The following is an 18,949-nucleotide window of genomic DNA, read 5'->3' on the forward strand; positions in this document are numbered from 1 at the left end:
GGTGATTAAATTCTGCCAATGTATGATGAGCTTTTTAATTGACCCAAGAACTTTCCCTGATAAGACACAAAACCAGAGGCTTTCTAGTTCCTTTTGCAAAATCCAAAGGAAGGAGTCCCAGTATAGTGCTGGGGATATCTCAATTGTTGCATTGTTTTGGAGCTGACTCAACAGACTCTGCAGCGTAAAATTTTGTCTTCCAGAGCAAATCCCTCAGTGCTTGGTCCCCTCTGACTTATTAATTGGTTTTGCTGGCAGTTGTGTTGAAGGGCCCCAAGGCCCTTGTCTGGCTTGAGATGTTTGAATATATTTTATCTGCTTGTTTTTGTTTTTCAGTTTGGTATGTGTGCTGTGGGGTTTTTTCTTTTTTTTTTTAAAAAAAAAAAATTGTCTTTATCTGTCTTGGAATTGTTTGCCTAACTAGGAGACTAATCTAAATGTCTTTGGGAAAGAAATCCTTTTGCAATGGGCTTCCCCGATGAGATGCCCAGTTTACCAGCAGGAGATGCACTACTGCTGCCTATGGAGAGCCCGAGGGGGCAGCTTGCAGGTCTCTTGCAGATTTTTATTGGAGAGCTGTCCATCAGGAGGCCCATAATAAAATGAACACTCCTGATTTCTGTGGGTTCGAGTACAGAGCTGAAATTCTACGTGCTGCTGTGTTTCGTAAAAACAAAACAAAAAATAAAAACAGAGCCCCACTGAATTACTTGGATTATTCACAACATTTCCTAGAAATCTGGCTGCAAAATACAATACTGGAATTAATTCAAAAGTGCCTGGGTGTTGGGTTTTTTTTGTAGCAGATCAGTTCTTTCAGTTCTGTTATGAATTATTACTGAAGTGGCAGGAGAAACTTTGTTTCCATCTGGCTCTTCATGACAAAAGACTGACTTGAAGTAGGGTTGGAAGCACACGACTGAAGTTATGCCTAGCCAGTAGTGGAGGGATCTGTTACTTAAAGGATGCAGGTCTGGTCTTGGTGACTCACCTGCTAGACACTTTCTACCTCTGTTTTTTAACAAGAGGAGGTTGTGGTTTAGTCTGTGGTCTTGAAGCACTAATGAAAGCTTAGGTAATGGATTGACATCTCCATAGCAGGTGGCCATTCTTCCAAAAGGCTGCAAACCCACATCTGATGGGCTCCCAGTGACTGCTCAAGAGCCAAGAAGCATCACCCAATACCTCCCTAACTTTTCTGCCCCTTAAGCTACCTGTGGAGGGGATGGGATTGGAGGACACTTCTCTAAATCCCATCTAGATGACCCAGAGAAGTCATTAGTCTACCTGTGCCAACCCAAATTATTTGGCTTAATAAAGGAGGTCTTCTAACAAAAGCATAAGAGGAAAGCCCTAGGCCCCTCTTGCCAATTAGTTGTCAGCAGCAAACCCTCAGCAGTCCAACAAGGCAGTCTGTGGACAACCCTTACTCCCCTCCAGTTGTCTTCTGGGCTGACATAAACCATGTCCACGTGGCTGCCTGCCGCACAATGGGTAAATCTCCTTAGGACAAAAATAGTGAACCTTGCCAGGGAATCTCTTGACTGTGAACCAAAGGAAAAGCTTTAAAATTCTAGCAAGCATCCAGCTGTATGCAGAACTGCTTTATTTAATCAGCGTGGCTTAAATTTTTAATTTTGTGGGAGACAGCTTTGCAAAACGTGACTTGATAGCAGCCTTCGGAGGGTATTGCTCTTGCAGCTACAGCGCTGCAATTGTTCTTGTCTGTGAAATGGAGTAATTTGTTAGGAAGGAAGGAATCTTTCACAACTGCTTTTCAGGCTCTTGTGATACAAAACAATAAGTAACCACTTAACTTTGAAGTTTAACAGGAACATGTAAAATTTAGGCAAATATTTACCTAGAAGGTGCTGTTCCATCAATACAATTGCTCTCTCTTTGTCTGAGAAAGGAGAGCTATTTTGGTAAGTAGGTGATTATGTTGAAATCAGCATATGAGATGTGACCAGAAGCTTGCCTTGGTTAGTGTGTGTGAGCAGGATGCTGTTTGAACCCATTTTTTTTTCTACAATACTGTGCAGATTAGAGAATCATAGAATGGTTTGGGTTGGAAGGTACCTTTAAAGATCATCTAGTTCCAACCCCCCTGCCATGGGCAGGGACACCTTCCACTAGACCAGGTTGCTCAAAGCCCCATCCAACCTGGCCTTAAACGCTTCCAGAACTGATAACACTTGTACAAAGTTCTTCCTGGTCTCTCCTGAATCCTTCGATTGCTTTATCCCTGCCAGTATTAACTAACTGTAAGGTTATTTAACCTTTGGAGGCAACATGAGTGTTTTTGTGCAGAGTGTAAAGGTCAAAATGGAGGTGGAGGCTCCAATATTAATTGAGTTTCCTTTTGAGCCCAATGTTGGGGATTTTGGGTGTTTTCTGAGTCACGCAGTGAATCTGCAAGCCTGCAGTACTTGGGGAACAAAGCAAGCCCTCTGATAGCTTAAAGCTCAGGCTGATCACTTTAGCCTAGGTTAATTAAAACTTCACGTCTTTCTTGAAAATTAGTGTCTATTGGCTAGAGCAAGTTGAAAATCCATGGGAGCAGAAAAATCAGATGAAGCTAACTTTTTTTAATTTAGTGTCAGTATCATGACTAGTTTTTAGGTAGATACAGGGCTTAATTCTTTCTCTTGAGGTCCTTAATACTGTATTACAGATGAGCACTGGGATGCTCAAAGAACCAGACCTGATTTTACAGTAATGCCCATGTCCCAGTTAATGCCCCTCTTACCTTTAAAAGCTATTGAATATATATTGTTATTGCTTCTGTTGTCCTTCTGTACTTGACCTGTAATTCTTCTGAGAAAGTGGATGCAAATAGCTCTTGGGCTCTTCTGAAACAAGAACTTGCCAACTCCTGTGCTGGACTGTCTGCAGCAGAGCTGGCTATTTGGCTGTGTGAGGTTTATGGCTTGAAACACTGAGTGAAGCCAGCTGCTGGATTTCAGCTCTGAATGGATCGGGATCAGTGACAAAAATAGCTAAAGCAGTGATGTTAGAAGGAAAGCCTTTGCTTTTCCCAGGGTAAAATGTCTGAGGCAGCTGAATCCAGCAGGAGCACAGTGCACACTGTTGCTCCTGTTTTCTGGTGCAGTGACCACAAGTGCTGTTTCACAAAACCAGTAAAAAGGACCGTCCTGCAATTTACAGAATCACAGAATCAACCAGGTTGGAAGAGACCTCTGGGATCATTGAGTCCAACCATTGCCCTGACACCACCATGTCAACTAGACTAAGTGCCACGTCCAGTCTTTTCTTAAACACATCCAGGGACGGTGACTCCACCACCTCCCTGGGCAAAATTTACTGCCTTCTGTGCCTAAAAACTCGTTTGAGAAATCAGAGATGGCTTTTAGCGTGGCTTAGCTGATAGTGTTGGCTTGCCAGTCATAAGAGCTCAAAAAAACTCTTTTAATGTAACTTTAGCTTTTGGGCTTTTTGAAGAGATTTTATGGGAGGGGGCAACTGCCACTTCTGAAGAGCAGATGCCACCCCATGAATTCTGGAAGCGGGGGCTTGGATTTGGCTGAGGGAATAAGCATTGCTGTGCAAACAGGTGCTCTCAGTGAGAACACTTTTCCAGACTTGTAGTGTAGACCACCTTGGAAGCTGAGGATAAAATCAATAGTTTCCAGAAAACTGCTTTCAGAGTGTTAACGTAACATACGTGGTCCTTCAGAAATAAAGCCAGTGGGTTGTTTTTTTTTTTGCAGAGACTTGGCAGAGGTTGATAACTTTTGACAAGCTTTGATCTTAGCTTTCCTATTTTGCCCTGCTCATCTAGCTACGTGGATATGTACCTTATCTCATCCATGTAACTCTTGCTAAAACAGTAGCAGCAATATATCTGACTAAAGAAAAAAAATCTGTGTAGCATGCATATGCCCCAAACTGTGCAACGTGGGTAATGCCAAAAGGAAAAATGCCCAATCTCCCCCCAAAACCTCTTTCTTAGATGCTTTGGTGTGCTGTGCTACACAGAGTCTGCAGCAAAGCGTGGACAAAGGCACTTGTACTCCTCACCTCCTGGTTAGTGTGTGTGCTTGCAGATGTTGATTACAATACCGTGATTGGCTTTGCCTCTGAGGCACACCGAGACGTTATGCTGGGTCTGTGTCTGGCAAAAGTCTCATAACCTGGGATGTGAGATGATATTGTTAGTAATAGAGGTGCTTTTCTCCCAGGAAACTGAGTCTGATGATTAAGATTTCAGCTTTCTTGGAGAAGTCTGCAGCCCCTGGGTTGTGAGTGCTGCTCCCACGGAGCAATTAAGCTTTTCTAGGGAACATGTATGATATGGCTGAAGTTATGCTTCCTGCTAACTGCTACTCTGCTGATTTTATTACCCCAGCTGCCACTAAGGCAGCAGAGGGAGAGGTAATGCCGCCTCTGATGGCTGCAGCTCAGTTCACTTCTCTTCCTGACACAGTGCTGGGCTCTTAAAACTCAGCTGAAAAGAAGAATAGCTGCAGGGCAAACACCTTGTCAGAGTTGAGAGGGTTGATAGCAGCAGGACCAGGGAGGTGAAGTGGATCTGAGAAGGTGATGAGAGTAAGGAGAGAAGGCTGGGGATGGATATTGAGATATTAGTGCAAGGCAGGCCTGGGCCAGGCATGAGTTACATGGGAAGGGGTGATGCTTTAGAGGGGAATGGCTACAGAAATTGTTGGTTTCTTTTTTTTTTTTTGTTCTTCCCAGCACCTCCATAAAGTGGTGCAATGGCTTATTTTTGTGTTGGATAGGATGGGCTGAGGTACAGGAAGACTAAAGCACCTGCTACTTATGGTTGCACAGGGTGAATAGTTGGTTTTGTTCCTGCAGCACCAAAGGATGGTGCCTGCTGTCCTTGGCCTTGTGCACCTTTCCTGCTTTTCCACTTCTCTTTGCTATGAGATGAGTCCTGCAAGGTGGACTGAGGGGGAAATCATCCTGACCACAGGATGTTCTTCAAGTCTGCTCGGATCTTCTCAGCCAACCTTAACTCCGTTCCCAGCTCTGGCCTCCGGCTCAGCAAAACCTATTTTCTCTGGTGCTTTTAGACCATATTTCAGGCTGAAGTGGCACTTCCTGTGCTCAGACGTCTGACTCACCCTGTCATGTAGCTCATGGCACTTCAGCAAATGCTGCCTTCATATGAAGTGATAGAGATGGCAGGGGACACTATTTTGGAGATCTTAAGCTCTTCCACGGCCAATTTGAGGCAGTATGCAAAGGTGTCTAACCCCTTACCACCTTCCTGAAGCTCATAGCACAGGCTATAAAGTGTTCCTGAGACTGCTTCCACATGGAAACCTGGTTGATATTTACACAAATTATGCAACGGCCACATCAGATTCTGCTCTGAACTTCTGCAAAACACCAGTCAAACTTTCAGAGGAGCTGAACAGCTGCTGCTGTCGCTTGTGGCATCTGCTGCCCTTCAAGCAGCAGAGGTGGCGCTCGACGATCATCGGGCAATGGGTGGAAAACAGCTGCCAGGGCTGGAGGCAGCTATTGAGCTGTGCTCAGAGGGAAGGGAAGGTGCATCTGCTGTGCACGCAGCTCATCTTCTCCTCTTGAGGTGACCCTGCATTTGACAGGCATTAAGTTGCTTGTGTTTTAAAATGCCTGGCAGAGTAGTATGCTGAAGGATTCAAAGCCAGGAGTTGTTTGAAGCCTTGAGGTGGTTTAGTGACAAAGACACCTGCCCCAGAGTGCAGTTCCTGTACAGCCCAGGTTTGGGATTATTTGCAAGCTGTTTTGTCCGTCCCTTGCCCAAGGGACGTGAGGCTCGGCTGCCTTTTGTTCTGCTCTTTCCTCCCCTAAAGAGGGAGGAACAGAGGATGCTTCCCTTGCCAGAGTCCTCACTGACCTCTGCCCAACCCTCTGATCTTACTCCACCCTTGCCCTTCTTCCAGCTCCTGTGCTGATTCTCCCCTGTCTCCAGCCCTCTCTGCTTTCAGGGCACATTGCTGCTGTGCTTCTATTGAGCCAGTTTCAGTGGACTTGGGAAGTGAATAAATAGTCTTCCTTGCTTGGCTTTTACCCACCTGTGTCTTAATTGCATTAAGGCAGTGGGGAAGAACTCAACCATGTTCTCTGAGCTGTGTGCTCAAACCATCTTGCCCCCATCCTGGATGTGACTGAGATGGAAAAGCCAGGACTGTGGATTTGAGCCTGCCCCAGGCTGATTTTTGTTTTACAGGGCTGCCCAAGCTTTCCTGGCACCAGGGGGGCTGTCGGCACTGGTGGGTGCTCTGCTTTGCTGAGGAAAGGTTATGGTGTCCATTGTGCATTTCAGAGGAACCAAACCCCAAGCTTGGCACTTTGTTTGGCATTGAGATACTTGCATGGGCATTCATAGTACTTCTGATGCCAGCAGGCAGCCTGCCTGGCTGTTGTCCATCCCTCCAGGACACAGGCTGCCCCTCAGCCCCAGTAATCTGCCAGCTCATTGTAGATGTTTCATACCTGGTCGTGCCCACAGTGCTGTGGTACTTCAGGTACTGTGTTCAGGTGTTTCTTATGCTCTCCTCAACTCGCTTCTTTCTGGCTGTTTTGGACAAGTTTCCATCGTGCAGGGATGGAAAGAGCTGCCTAAGCTCCACCAGCAGAGGATGGCACCCTTGGTGTGTTTTGCCATTTGGCAGGCTGGATGGGGACAGCAGCAACCTGGATGCTTTTTTTGAAGCCTTCAGAGTAGTTCTGATAGGACTGATTCACATTTATTTCTATAAGGCAGGTAGATGAAGGAGGCAGAGATTGGGAGCGGGATTAATCTGAGGTTTTGTCGGGTTTCCTGTGCCTCAGAGAAGTAGCTCAGAAGTTACCTGAAGGCTTGAACCCCTGGCACCATCCGAGCCCTCCTGGGGAGATGCCGAGTGCCTGCCGGCGCGTTGCCTATGGCAGGAAGGGCTGCAGCCCCTGTCCTGCCTTGCCGAGTTCCTGTTTGTGGCCTCCCTGCTTGGGGCTTGTTTTTTGTGGTGGTGAACTGTCTGCTCGAGATCCCTCCGAGACCACGTGTGCTGCTTTCAGCTGCTGCTGCCTCTACGTTTGCTTATACGAGGCTTTAAAAAAAGTCATCAATATTTTAGTTTCCATTCAAGCCTCTGCCTTGAAGCTCATCCTTTTCATTTTGCTGTAGTGCCTAAAGCAAGCTAATGAAATATATCCCTCCTGCTTCAAATTAGGCATAAAAGACTTGTCAGAAGATGGGTAGAAGCTGCTGAATAATCCTGGTAATGTAAAAATTGACATTCTATAATGTCCCTAATTCTACTAATTACACATGATACACGAGCATGCCACAAGAGTCCTCCAGCTGCTTCGTAATAAAATGTTGCAGTGAACCAGCTTGCTGTTGAATGAGGCTAGGTTAAACTCTAATTACAACTGTTGCGAAAGGCTAAGGAGTTGTCCGCTGTAATTAAGAGACTTGTCTCGCTTTCTCGGTGCTGCTGCCTCCTGTGACCTGCTCCTCTGCCTCGTGGGGAGCTGTGGGTCGGTCTGTCTGTATCAGGTGTCTCCTTGGAAACCTCATTTTTTCTTTTTTTTCTTCCCCCCTCAGTTTCAAATTCCTGAATCACAAGTGAACCGGCTGTGCTGCTGGTGACTTGAGCTGATGAGTGCGTTGGGTTTAGGGTAGGCTGGGGCTGTGGCGCAGCACTTCTGGGTCGCTGCTTGGTGTTTTTTATGGCTTCCAGTCCGAGTTTTCATCCTGTTTTTTTTTTTGATCTGAGGGGAGCGAGGTGTATCCCTGTGGTTTTGCTGCCTGCACCATTGACTTGGCGAGCAGGCCAGTGTGCGAGGCCCGTGCTGTTGCCCAGCCGGGCTCCGGATCAGCCCTTCAGACACACCTGAAGCCAGCCCGGGATGTGCTGGAGCAGATTGCTTGTGATTTTCAGCCCTCACCAGACAAGGGCATAAGAGAAGCCCCGTGCGAGGCCCCGGGTGCTGACCAGGCCTCAGCAGCCATGGCCGGTGGGTACGCCTGCAGGCCGGTGGCTCCAGGCCCCGGCGCAGCCACGCTAACCGCCCTCCCCGTGTCGTTGGCAGGGTACCTCAAGTGCGACACGGACGATGGCTGCGAGGCCAAGGAGGAGACGGGGGGCGAGGAACTCTTCGATGCCGTGAACTCCTCCATCGTCTCGGGGGACAGTATCCGCTTCTTCGTCAACGTCAACCTGGAGGTGCCGCCCAACGCCACTGGTGAGTGCCACCCCTCCCCCCAAAACGGGGCTCCTTACTGTGAAATTTTGGAGTGATTTTTTTTTGGAAAACCCAATAAAAGTCTGACTGATGAGTGGCTGTTCAGCCATCCATATAGAGTCATAGAATAGTTTGGGTGGGAAGGGACCTCTAAAGGCCATCTAGTCCAACCCCCCCACAGTAAGCAGGGACATCTCCAACTAGATCAGGTTCCTCAGAGCCCCATCCAACCTGACCTTGAATGTTTCCAGGGATGGGGAAGCATATGAAGCATCCTGACTGCTTTTTCCTTCCTTTTTTAAAGCAAGACTTTGACTTTGGGGCCTGGGGCCTTGCTGTTGCTCTCGCTGCTGTAGCCTGATCACTGCAGGAGCGTGATTTCTAGGGAGAAATCAGGATTTTTGGTGTGTGTGGTCTCTGTAGATAACTCAAACGTGGCTCTGGGACTTCACAAGGTTTTTGGAAGTTTTTTTGATCACGTTTTAATTGAAATGCTGGAGGTGAGTCAGAGCTGTGGATCACCTGGGTCAGTCACTGCTCTCCACAGCAGCCGGGAAGAGAAAAGAAAGAGCATAGATGGACTTTTGGGTTGGACACGTGCCTTTTGGGTTTAATCATCCTGGCTAGAGGCAAGCAATCCCTACACCTGCTGTGTTGAGGCAGATAGCAAAAATGAGGAGAAAACCAGCCTGTTGGACATGTCTGATGGAGGTAAGGCCCTTGCAGCACACAGCTATGTCCACAGGTGTGATGTTTTGTCATGCTCTGTTTATAAACACAAACTACCATTTCCAGGTGAGGACCCAAGTGCCAAGCTCCCCCAAATATGCTTTAGTGGGATCTGTGCCTGCTACAAGGCAGTTTCATGCAGGGAAGGAGGATGGCATTTGCTGGCGGTGGTGCCTGCAGTGAAGTGTGGTGGTGGGAGGTGAACCCAACAGTGAAACGCAGCCCTGGGGCTTCTACCCTTGGGGAGCCATGGCATCACCTTTGGTGGCTTGGCTGGTATGGGCCAAGTGGCCACAAAGGAGGTGGTTGTGCAGTCATGTTGCAGATGGATGTGTTGCCCAAAAATGTGCTCTTTGTGTACTGCTTGCCAGGCAGCATCCTTCAGAAACTTTGCCCAACCTGGGCAGCAAGATGGAGGGATTTCCAAACAGCCTAGTTCACACAAATTGTGAGGGTATCTAAAATGCTTGCTCTCGAGGAATAAAATCCCTGGATTGCTCTAGAGGTTGCTTTTGCCTCTAGCACACCATTTTAACCTCCTCTGTAGTGCACATGCTAAATGGTGAAAGTGGAGGGCTAGCAAACCTGGCTTTAGTGGTATGTGCCTAGGAAAACACAGCCTCTGGGACACGGCAGCAGCCTGGGTTTCATCTCAGCAGGTGGAGGCAGCCTGGAGCCTGCTGGTGTGGGCGCTATTTTGGAGATTAAACGCGAGGGCTCTGGATTATACTTGGTGTCACAGTATCGGAGAGTCCTTCAAATTTGCTCAAAGTTATTTTTAGCTTACAAGCAAATCCCAAATGATCTATAGTGAGCAATTATTGGAAATGGTGGTGCAGAATAGGCATGGCCCAGACCTCTACTTGACTATCTTGAAGTCTACTTTTTGAATTGGAGCGGTGACTTTAATTTAGGAATAATATCTAGCAATTTTCAAGCCTACAATTTTACAAATGCCATCTTAATTGAAAGATTCAAGGGGAACTGTACTCTGCTATGACAAGTCTGGGCTTAATGCCGTGGGGTGCATTGTTTAGGGAAGAGGAATGCAAGTGCTGTGGATTCTTCTGTGTCTGAAGGAGCTGACTTTCCTTGTGTGTCCTCCTGGGCTTTTTGTAAGTGTTTTCCCTTCCATTCAAAACAGGACAAAAAAGGCTTCCTTATTTCCCTCAAGCACTGATGTTTGTGATGGTGGTATTAGTTGTATCCTTTTCCTTCAGCTGAGATGCTTAGGATTTTTAAGGAAAAAATGAACTTCTCATGTGCTGGAGTCCCCTTCCTAAATTCAAGAATGGAGGTTTTAAACATAGGCTTCAGGCAGAACAGAAGTCCAGGCTCTCAATAAGGGCAGGTTTGAAGTGTAATTTATTTTTTCTTTTTTTTTTTTTATAACGTGACAATATCAAAGTAGTCTAGGTAGCTAAAATCCAGGTTCTTCTCTACCAGGCATTAGATTTTATACATACTAAGTCTCTGGCTGCAGAGGGCATAGCCGATTTTTCCTGGAAAGCTGCCTTCTCAGGTGGTTGAATGTGGCTGAGATGAGCCCCTTAAGCTCTTTTAATGAAAGTAGCCTAAACTGCTGAAAAAAATACCCTCTTCCCAAGCTTCCCTAAGCTCTTTCCTGAAATGAGGTTTAACTATGTCATGGCCGAGGTATGCGTGGGACTGTACTGTTCCTCGTTCAGCTCTGCAAGAGGACACTTCTCAGAAATGCCCTTGCATTGCTGATGCTCTCTGGGTGTTTTGTTTTATATTCGAGCTTTGCATTCCAGCATCAAAACTGTGGAACTAAGCACTTGCAGTGCTCATCTCTGGCAAGACAAGCTGAAAAAGGAAAAAAAACCCCACTCATTTCCAACCCCCAAGGGGAGCTAGTGCACCAGGATCCTACAAGACCCTCTGGTGCTCTTTAAACACAGTGGAAAAGCAAGTGTGGGAATGACATCTTTCTGTCTCCCATCTCATTTTCTTGCTTTCTCCAAGCTGGGTGAAACCTTTGAGCTGAAAGGTTTACTTGTGCGAGAGGGCTCGATATTGCCCTCTTGTGTCATGCAACCCATCGCAACTGGGGCTTGGGCAGTTGCTGCCTGGCCAGAGAGGGACTGACCGTGGGCCATCTTCTGCAAAGGGGGCTCTCCAGTGCTGCCTGTGTTGATTTGCTCCCTAGTGTCAGATTCTCTTGCTGCATAAAGCACATTTGCTCAATTTCCAGCAGGAAAAACCTCTAAGATGACTTGAAATAAGATAAATAGCTGCTCTGTGATATCTCTGTGCGTGTTCTGGTTGTCACAGTTTGGTCTCTTGGCTGAACGTGGTGTCCAAATTCTGTCCTGCTGGAGACCTTTTCTGGCAAGCTGCTGTGAGATTGCTGCCCACCTTAGTGTGGGGCCAAAAGATCCAAAAATCCCATCTGGGGAGGGGATGAGTTGGTACCCCGGTGTCTGGGTGCTGGCAGGCAACGTAAGTGCAATTACAGATGTGGTGACAGCTCTGCCGTCATCCTGTCGAGCTGTTAATCTCTGTATGATGGATGTACAGCTTGCTATGAGCATAATTGGATGCACTTTACTATAATTCTGTTTTAAAGAGATTGCTGTGTGGAATTAAACGTTGAGCCAACACAACGTAGCACAGCCCATATAACTCCGGCAATTAACCATTGTCATAAAATGCTGGGCTGTGTGTGCAGATGTGTATAGAAAACGATAGCTTGAAGAAATCTAGGATTTAAGATATGGGCTGTCTCATTTTTAATTAATATTGGCTGCTGTTGCATGCAATACTGAGCCCAAATCAGTGCAGATGCCTAGGGCGCTAAAATGCTTCTCAGTGTTGACACTTGGGTCCTTTCTCCTGGGTGTTTTATTGCTTCCTTGCAGTAGCTAATGAAAAGCTTTTTTATTCTCTTCTGCCTCTCATCCTTCCAGCTTAGATTTTGGTGGCAAGACTTCTGTTTTCAGCAAATGTTAGTAGCCCCAAGATGAAGGTGGGTCTTTATCTGAAGCTGGATGCTTTTGGACCTGGGATCTGCATTTTTGGGGGAAGATCAGGATGGTTTTTGGAGAGTGAGATTTGTTCTGAAGTCACAATAAATGTGTACAAGTAAAATGTTAGGTCTGTGCCCTGCTGCATGTAGTTCTTCAGGAGTCAGTACTGCATCCCTGTCCCAAATGAAGTCCCTTTTCCCTGAGACCCTTGCCTGTTGTCAGAGAGTGAGCCCACACCACAGGAGCAGTGACGTTACCTCTCCTGTGCTGCAGGTGGAAAATCCAGCTTGATGCTCTATTCCCTGGGAATTTGTGCCAGAGAGGATGAGGAGCAACAGTGAGTTTGGTGTGCAGTTGGGAGGACCTCTTTCTTCTCCAGACCAGTGTGGTACACGCCCTGCTTATTTCATTGCTACCAGGTTAGCTGTCTAGTGGCTTGCGGGCTCTCACATGGCTTTACAACTGCTTTCCTAGTCTCTCACCTAGCTAGAAATGTATTAACTGTTCTGTCTTAGTGCTATCTGGATGGGAATTTGACTGTCTTTGTATTTTATACATGGGCTTTTCCATAAATCCCTCTGGAGCCTGGGCTGCAGGTGTACATACCTGCATCCCTTCAGCCTGTTGCAGAACCATCAGACTAGGGGATTCAACCACTTGCTGGTTATATGCAGCAGCACGCTTGGAAATAAATCCCTGCAAATGAATACAGCAGTTAGGTTTAGGTTGAGCCTTCAGGTAGGTGGACAAGCCAATGCAAGCCTCACTTGTTGCAGTGGGTCTGTGAAGTGCGTGGGGCCACAGCCTCGCCGTTGGTCACAGTGTTCTTATCTGCTCGACAGCTCCCTTAAATCAGCCAGGCAAATATTTTCATCGTTTGGACCTTGCTCTTGCAGTTTGGGGTTTTAAAACAATTCTTTGGACCTCATTTTTGCAGCTTGGGGTTTTAAAACAATTCACCTTTCCTTTCCCCAGATTGCAATAGGTGGGTTTGCACAGGACTTTTTCCTAAACTTGGGGACAGTTTATAGGGATTTGTGGAGCTGTAGCTGCTCAATTTTTTGCAGTATGTATTGTCACTTGCAGCTGATGATCATACTGGTGGTTTTAGCAGCAGAGAGGTGCCTGAAGCAGTTTTTTGGGGGGCAGAAGGCAAAATCCTGATGGCAGCAAAAAGCCAATCGGAAAGCAGGATGTGGCTTTGTCAGGGTGTGTGTGGGGAAATAACGGAACACGATTTACGCTTCATGAGAAATTAAAGCCTGTTCCACCCTCTGGACAATTGATCATTCCTAGATACGGAGAATCAACAGTTTCCTGTAATCCGCTCCAGCAGCACGCACGTGCACACCCGCCGCCGCTGCTGCTCCCAGCAAAGCCCAGTGCTCTAACTCATGGCCCAGCCTCTGCCGAGATGACTTTTTTTCTTTAAGGGGACGAGGAGAAATGCTAGATGCTGGCGCCAAGGATATTCCAGAGAGAGTAGCGTCCAGAGACAAGTGGTCTGGGCCTGAATGGGTATCATTCTGCACACAATAGTCACATTTCCTCACATTAATACCAAGGTCCTTTTTATGTCTCGAGGCACAATGCTGACCCACGCGTTCCATCTGATAACTCCTGTTTTAGCAGTTTGATGTCAGCCTGGGATGTTGGGCTCCCGAAGCTTCCTATACTCTAATGGAAAGTGGATACATCAATTGTCGTGGACGGAGGAGATGGCCTCCCTCCGAATTTCCTGATGAGGGTGTTTTCAAAGCGGTGCTTACGAAGCCAAAGGAGGTGCGGGGAGGGGGTGGGTGGTTCTACACGAAGGCTGTGTGCTCCTTGTTAGGTGTTTCACCTCGAGTTTACTTTGGGGCAGCTTCCCCTGGGATTTTGAGTGCCCCGTTCTTCCAATTCACATGGGGAAAAAAAACAAAAACAAAAACAAACCCTTTTTGCTCTGCTGCAAACTTAATTACAAAACCTGTTGCAGCTCTTTCTTTAAAAAAAGAAAAAAAATTGCTTTTGTGGTGCGCGCATGTCTGAGGAGTTGGGGGGTGTGACAAATGATACAGCGCTCAGCACCCTTATCTTGTCCCTGGCTCTGTACCAGAGCTCTGGTCAGTCTGAGCTGTCCACCTCTCTTCCCAATTCCTCTGCAATGGTCAGAGAGGAGCGCAAGGCAATAGCTCTTCACCTGCTCATCCGTTGTGATGTCTGTGCTGAGCGTTATTCAGGTGAGGTTTTCCTCCCCACCCTGCCTGCTCCTTTCCAGCCTGCTCCAGAAACTTGCAGCTAGTTGCTTATTCCCACCTGCCTTTAACCTGGCTGTTGGTTTAAGAGGGATGAACCCAGCTGATTCTAGGCTTTCTGCTGCAGCTCAGCCTACCACTCCATCGTGGGAAAGTGGGATAGTTGAGGTGTGGTTATTTAATAATACCCAGAATTACTGAACTCTGGGGATGAGTCCAGCTGCAGCAGGACAGCAAAGCCAAGGATCCTCTTGAGATCCTGCTTGTGCAATCCCTCTCTGCCAGTGAAGCGTTAGAGGTATCTCCACTGCTGCTAACAAGCTCCTCTTGTGACATGTGCTGATGTATTCTTATTTAATTTTTTTAAGGCAACAGATTCTAAAAGTGTAACAGTTTTTTATGCTTATAATGTGGCTCAACACAAGTGATTGAGGCTTAGATTTGCTCAGACCCCTGAAGAAATCACCAATACTCAGATAAAATAGCTTTTTTTTAAATAATTAAAACTCAACAATTCAAACCTTAAACCTTATGCCAGATCCCTGATATTTTTCTGAGAAAATCATGGAAGTGCTAAGGTAGTATTCTGCTCTGATTTATTAGCCTATTCACCATGCAGATGTTCTGGGGAGTGCATGTAATATGAAGTAGTGTGCACTGACACCTGCACAGCCAAAAAGTTCCTGCTGTTGAATTTCTAGTCTTAAGATGCTGCAGACATCCATTGCAGAGCTTCTTCACTACAAAGACTTTGGTGTCTTCTCAGGTGTTAAGGGCAGAACTGGGGACCTGTACAAGGGAGGGGATCTTAAGTGAAAGGAGATATTTTTTTTTGTAAGGCTAAAGGTGAAAAGTCTTAAACTTCGGCACATGACTTTCATGGTTTGTTTTCAGGGCTGCCTTTGCATAGAAGATGTCATTATCTAAATGGGGGGCAGATGGAAAGCAAGTAGGGGATTTTGTTTCTCCAGGTAGCTATCAGGGGTGTTATGTGAAGGGCAGCTGGCATGAAACCACTTTGGAATATAGCAAATAAATTTCCTGCTGCATTTCTTGCTTCCAAGTATTAAATCTCCTTGTTCATGTCAAGAAACTGGGCTGGTCCTGTTCTTCTGCAAATGGTGGGAAATAAAATATGGAGACATGCCGTAGTGCCCTGGCAGGGCTCTGCATGTGCCGCCACAAGGCCACAAGTGCAAGTCTGATGTTGGTAATTCATCACTTGCTAAAATTGAAGTGAACTCCCAGCAAGTCGCTTGTAGCGTGTTCGGTAATGCTGCGTGCTTGTGTGCGCGCGTCCTAGGAGTTCGGGATATGCGTGTTGCCTTGATGTGGCTGCCAGGGGATGTCAGAGATACGTTGCTGACTTTTTGGTTTTTCCCCTGGGCAGGACCTGGAGCACAGCCTAACAGATAAGGTCGGCCACCCCTGGCAGCTCTCCTTTAACTCTGTGAGGACAGAGACAATAATGCCCGTAGCTGGCTGGCTTGCCTAAAGTAAACTTTTGTGGCCTGCTTTGTCCAGCAAGGGGGACCACAAAAATAGAAATGAAAATTTTAGATGAACCTGACCTCTTCTATCTGTTTAAGTATACTTAATCCTGACATTCAGGTATGAAATCTAGTTATTACTCCTGGTAGTGAGACATAATGGATGATTGATGGGTAGTTTCTTTCTTCTTGTCAGTAGAGGATGAATCCATAATTTTCTATATCTGTTTTGTCCCCATGAAGGGCTCCTCCATGGGGATGTAAGGGTCAAGAGTGTTGCATCTTTCCAGCTCCTCTGTAACTGGAGGGAAGGGGGGATAGTGCCATGAAGGAGGAGAAAATGGGTGGCAGGCTGATGGTGGCTGGTATTGGGCTTTAGCCAAGCTATCTCCTGATGGATGTGTCATGGGCAACCTCATGCAGGGTTTTATCCCACATTGCCTAATGGGTTCACCCACAGTACGTAAATGGGTGGTTCATACGTCAGGCAGAAGAGCACTTGGGAAGTCTGTGTATTTTTTCCTCCTTTTTTTGTGTTCCAGTGGATTTGCTATTATCCCTTAGTAATGGCACTCTAGTGGGCCTTTTAAACAGCCCAGAATTGGGATGGCCATATCTGTGTGTCTCCTTTCCCTGGGTCAAGTCTGAGTGGCATATTGCTTGGATGAAATGATGAATGAGGCTCTGAGCCTTCCAAAGCATCACCTCCATACCCAGAACAGCTCTTTTGAGAAGTTTGAAAGACTCTGGTCCAACAGATGTAATTAGATGGTTTTGCTTGTGTTGATAAAGCAGCACTCGGCGCTCATCCGAGATGAGTACCCGAGAGAGCTGTCAGCGGAGAAGATTGATATGTGCTTGAAACAGATAAGAGGAACCAAGAGTTGCTGCATGATAAAAGAACATGAACTTCTGTTGCGTTTGCATGCATCCATAAGGACAGACTGCAGATATGCAGATAGCTCTTTTTAGCATGTGCTCGCTATTGTTCAGGGTTGTGGGTATTTTTTTGTCTCTCTAGAACTATTTCTTGCAAGAGCTGAAAAACCAAAACATGTTTTCTCCTCAATGAATATTTATGGCTTCCAAATCTTCCAGCATACTTTTGCATGTGTAATTAGGCTGTAAGTTGAGTAACTGAGCACTGGAGAACTACAAATGGAAGAGCCTGAGGAAAACGCTTGATGTTTCTGGTTTATTTGGGTGCTTGCTTTTTAATAATAAATGGCATTTTTGAGATGAAACATCTTGTGTTTTCCAAAAGATGTGTCAAAACCAGCAATAATTGGGACCATTGCACCAGCAGGCTTGTCTAGTAAGTGATGCTTTTAATCACATGTACAGCATCCAAGTGAATTTTGGGAGAAGTTGGGTGATGTAACCAAAGCCTCTGAACCATCTTTTGTTTAGTGGGAGATGAAGGCAATCCTTTCCCTATTCTCTATTGCAGTCTACTGTGCTCCCAGTTTGAGTTGCAGAGTTTTAACCCTGCCGTTGGCATGACTTGGATTCCTGTTTGATCAGAGATGCTTTTGCTTAAAGCAGCTTTCTCTGTACACAAAATCATTACTAGTTTTGGAGTTCTGGTGTTTTTAGGTGCACGCAGCTGAATTTCATCCTCAGTCAACTTATTTTTTGGCCAGTAGCAGGGCTGGGCTTGAAGGTGCCTTTGTGTGTGGTCAGCGTGTGAAATGGGATTGCAGCAGTTCTTATAGGTTAGGATCTGAAGTCCAAATCTGGAAAAGAAGCAAAGACCTTATCTGAATAGCTGTAACGCTGTGTTACATCTCTGTACTTTTCCACAGCTTGGCCTCTGGAGAGGTTTTTGGTCTTCAGTGGGTTTTTTCCATGCTGTCACTATACTTATTTGAATGAAAACTGTTCATGTGTTTCATGTATAATTTTGGTAGCGGGTCAGTCTTGTGGGTTTTTTTGGAGAGTGTGAAGATGAGGACTTTGAAGGAGAAGGATGCACTGACAGTACTGGTGGTGCTAGTGATGCTACAGAGAAGCTGCAAGACTGGGCTTATGGCAAAGACTGGTTTTATTTATGTTTTTTAGCTTATACCTAAAAAATTGCTTCATAGATACCCTAAGGAAATGTTAATGTTGGTGCTTGGAAGCTTGAACTGGGAACTTTCCGGGTACCCCCATCCTTGTAACTTGGCTACACATTAAGTGACGTTTAATAGTCTCTAAACAACCATTTTTTTCCCCCAAGAGCTCTGTTGCTTTAGGCTTAGATTTATGGAGGCAGTGTGATGAGTTGATAGGACATAAACGTGCTCATCTTCGAGTTGCTGCGTGTGATCCCTCACAGTCCGCTCCCTTGGAAGTGCCTGGGTGTCATTGTTGACTCTTCAACGAGGACAAGAATGGTTTCCAAACAAGTGACTCATGCAATCTTAACCTCAATCTATCAAACAACGATGCATTGGATTAAATGATTACCTAAAGGATTAGGAGTTAAATTTTTTTGGGAGGTGGGGGGAGAAGTGAAGAGTAAAAATACATAGGGAATCTGAAGAAACAAAAAAAACCTGCAAGACGCAAACCCCAACTGACCAGACAATGCCAAAGGCTGCTTCTACACTTGGTTTACACTTCTAAAATGGGAAATGTTGTAAAAATGGAATCTCTGTTTGTCTGTAGAGATGATCCTCTGCCAAGGGGATGCTACTTCACCTTGTTCTGAGCCCTCTGCATGGTTCATGCTGCCTGTCAGGTACAAGTGATAGTAACTTTTTTCTGATTTGATTTTATTCTTTTCCCCTTTCCAGCTGAAAATGAAAGTGCTGGCTGCGTGTTACTGCACACATCAAGGAAGGTAAGTAGGAAGGTTGTGTGACCAATTTATGATTTTTTTTTCATCATCTAGAAGCAGAGAAAAGGATCTTGAAACACTCCCTGGGGGTGGGGAGGTGGTTTTTACTGGCCAAAACAGAAGGCATATTAATGTCTCTTTCCCTGAATTCCTCTGTCTTTCTTTAAACCTAAAAAGCTGTGTGCTGGTCATTCTCCAAACAATTTCTCTGTAATTCTGATTGTTCTGCTGCTTTTTGCCCCAGACAATTCCTTGACATGTTAATTCATCACTTTCTCTTCTGCAGCTGCCCGCAAAGGAATCCAAGCATATACACCGTAGAGATTCAGGCTGCTGAGCTCCTCTCGAGCCGAAAGCAGAAACACCCAATAGACGCTGCTGTGATTTGGTTTCCTGTTTATTCCAGCTAATCAGATCTGCCTTCACGAGGTTCAGCAAGAATGAATTCCCTGGAAACACACAGTCTAGGGGGAC

General features: G+C 46.0%; 1 protein-coding gene across 1 annotated transcript in view; it reads left to right on the forward strand.

The window, feature by feature from the left end:
* SLC4A11 (solute carrier family 4 member 11) overlaps positions 1 to 18,949 on the forward strand; it is a 92,892-nt gene that overhangs the window by 17,400 nt on the left and 56,543 nt on the right. Inside the window, exons 3-4 of the mRNA XM_068403116.1 lie at positions 8,053 to 8,205; positions 18,432 to 18,478. Coding sequence (XP_068259217.1) covers positions 8,053 to 8,205; positions 18,432 to 18,478 — 200 coding nt within the window. The remainder of the gene's footprint in view (positions 1 to 8,052; positions 8,206 to 18,431; positions 18,479 to 18,949) is intronic.

The sequence above is a fragment of the Nyctibius grandis genome, chromosome 6, assembly GCF_013368605.1.
Source record: "Nyctibius grandis isolate bNycGra1 chromosome 6, bNycGra1.pri, whole genome shotgun sequence".
Taxonomy (NCBI): Eukaryota; Metazoa; Chordata; class Aves; order Nyctibiiformes; family Nyctibiidae; genus Nyctibius; species Nyctibius grandis.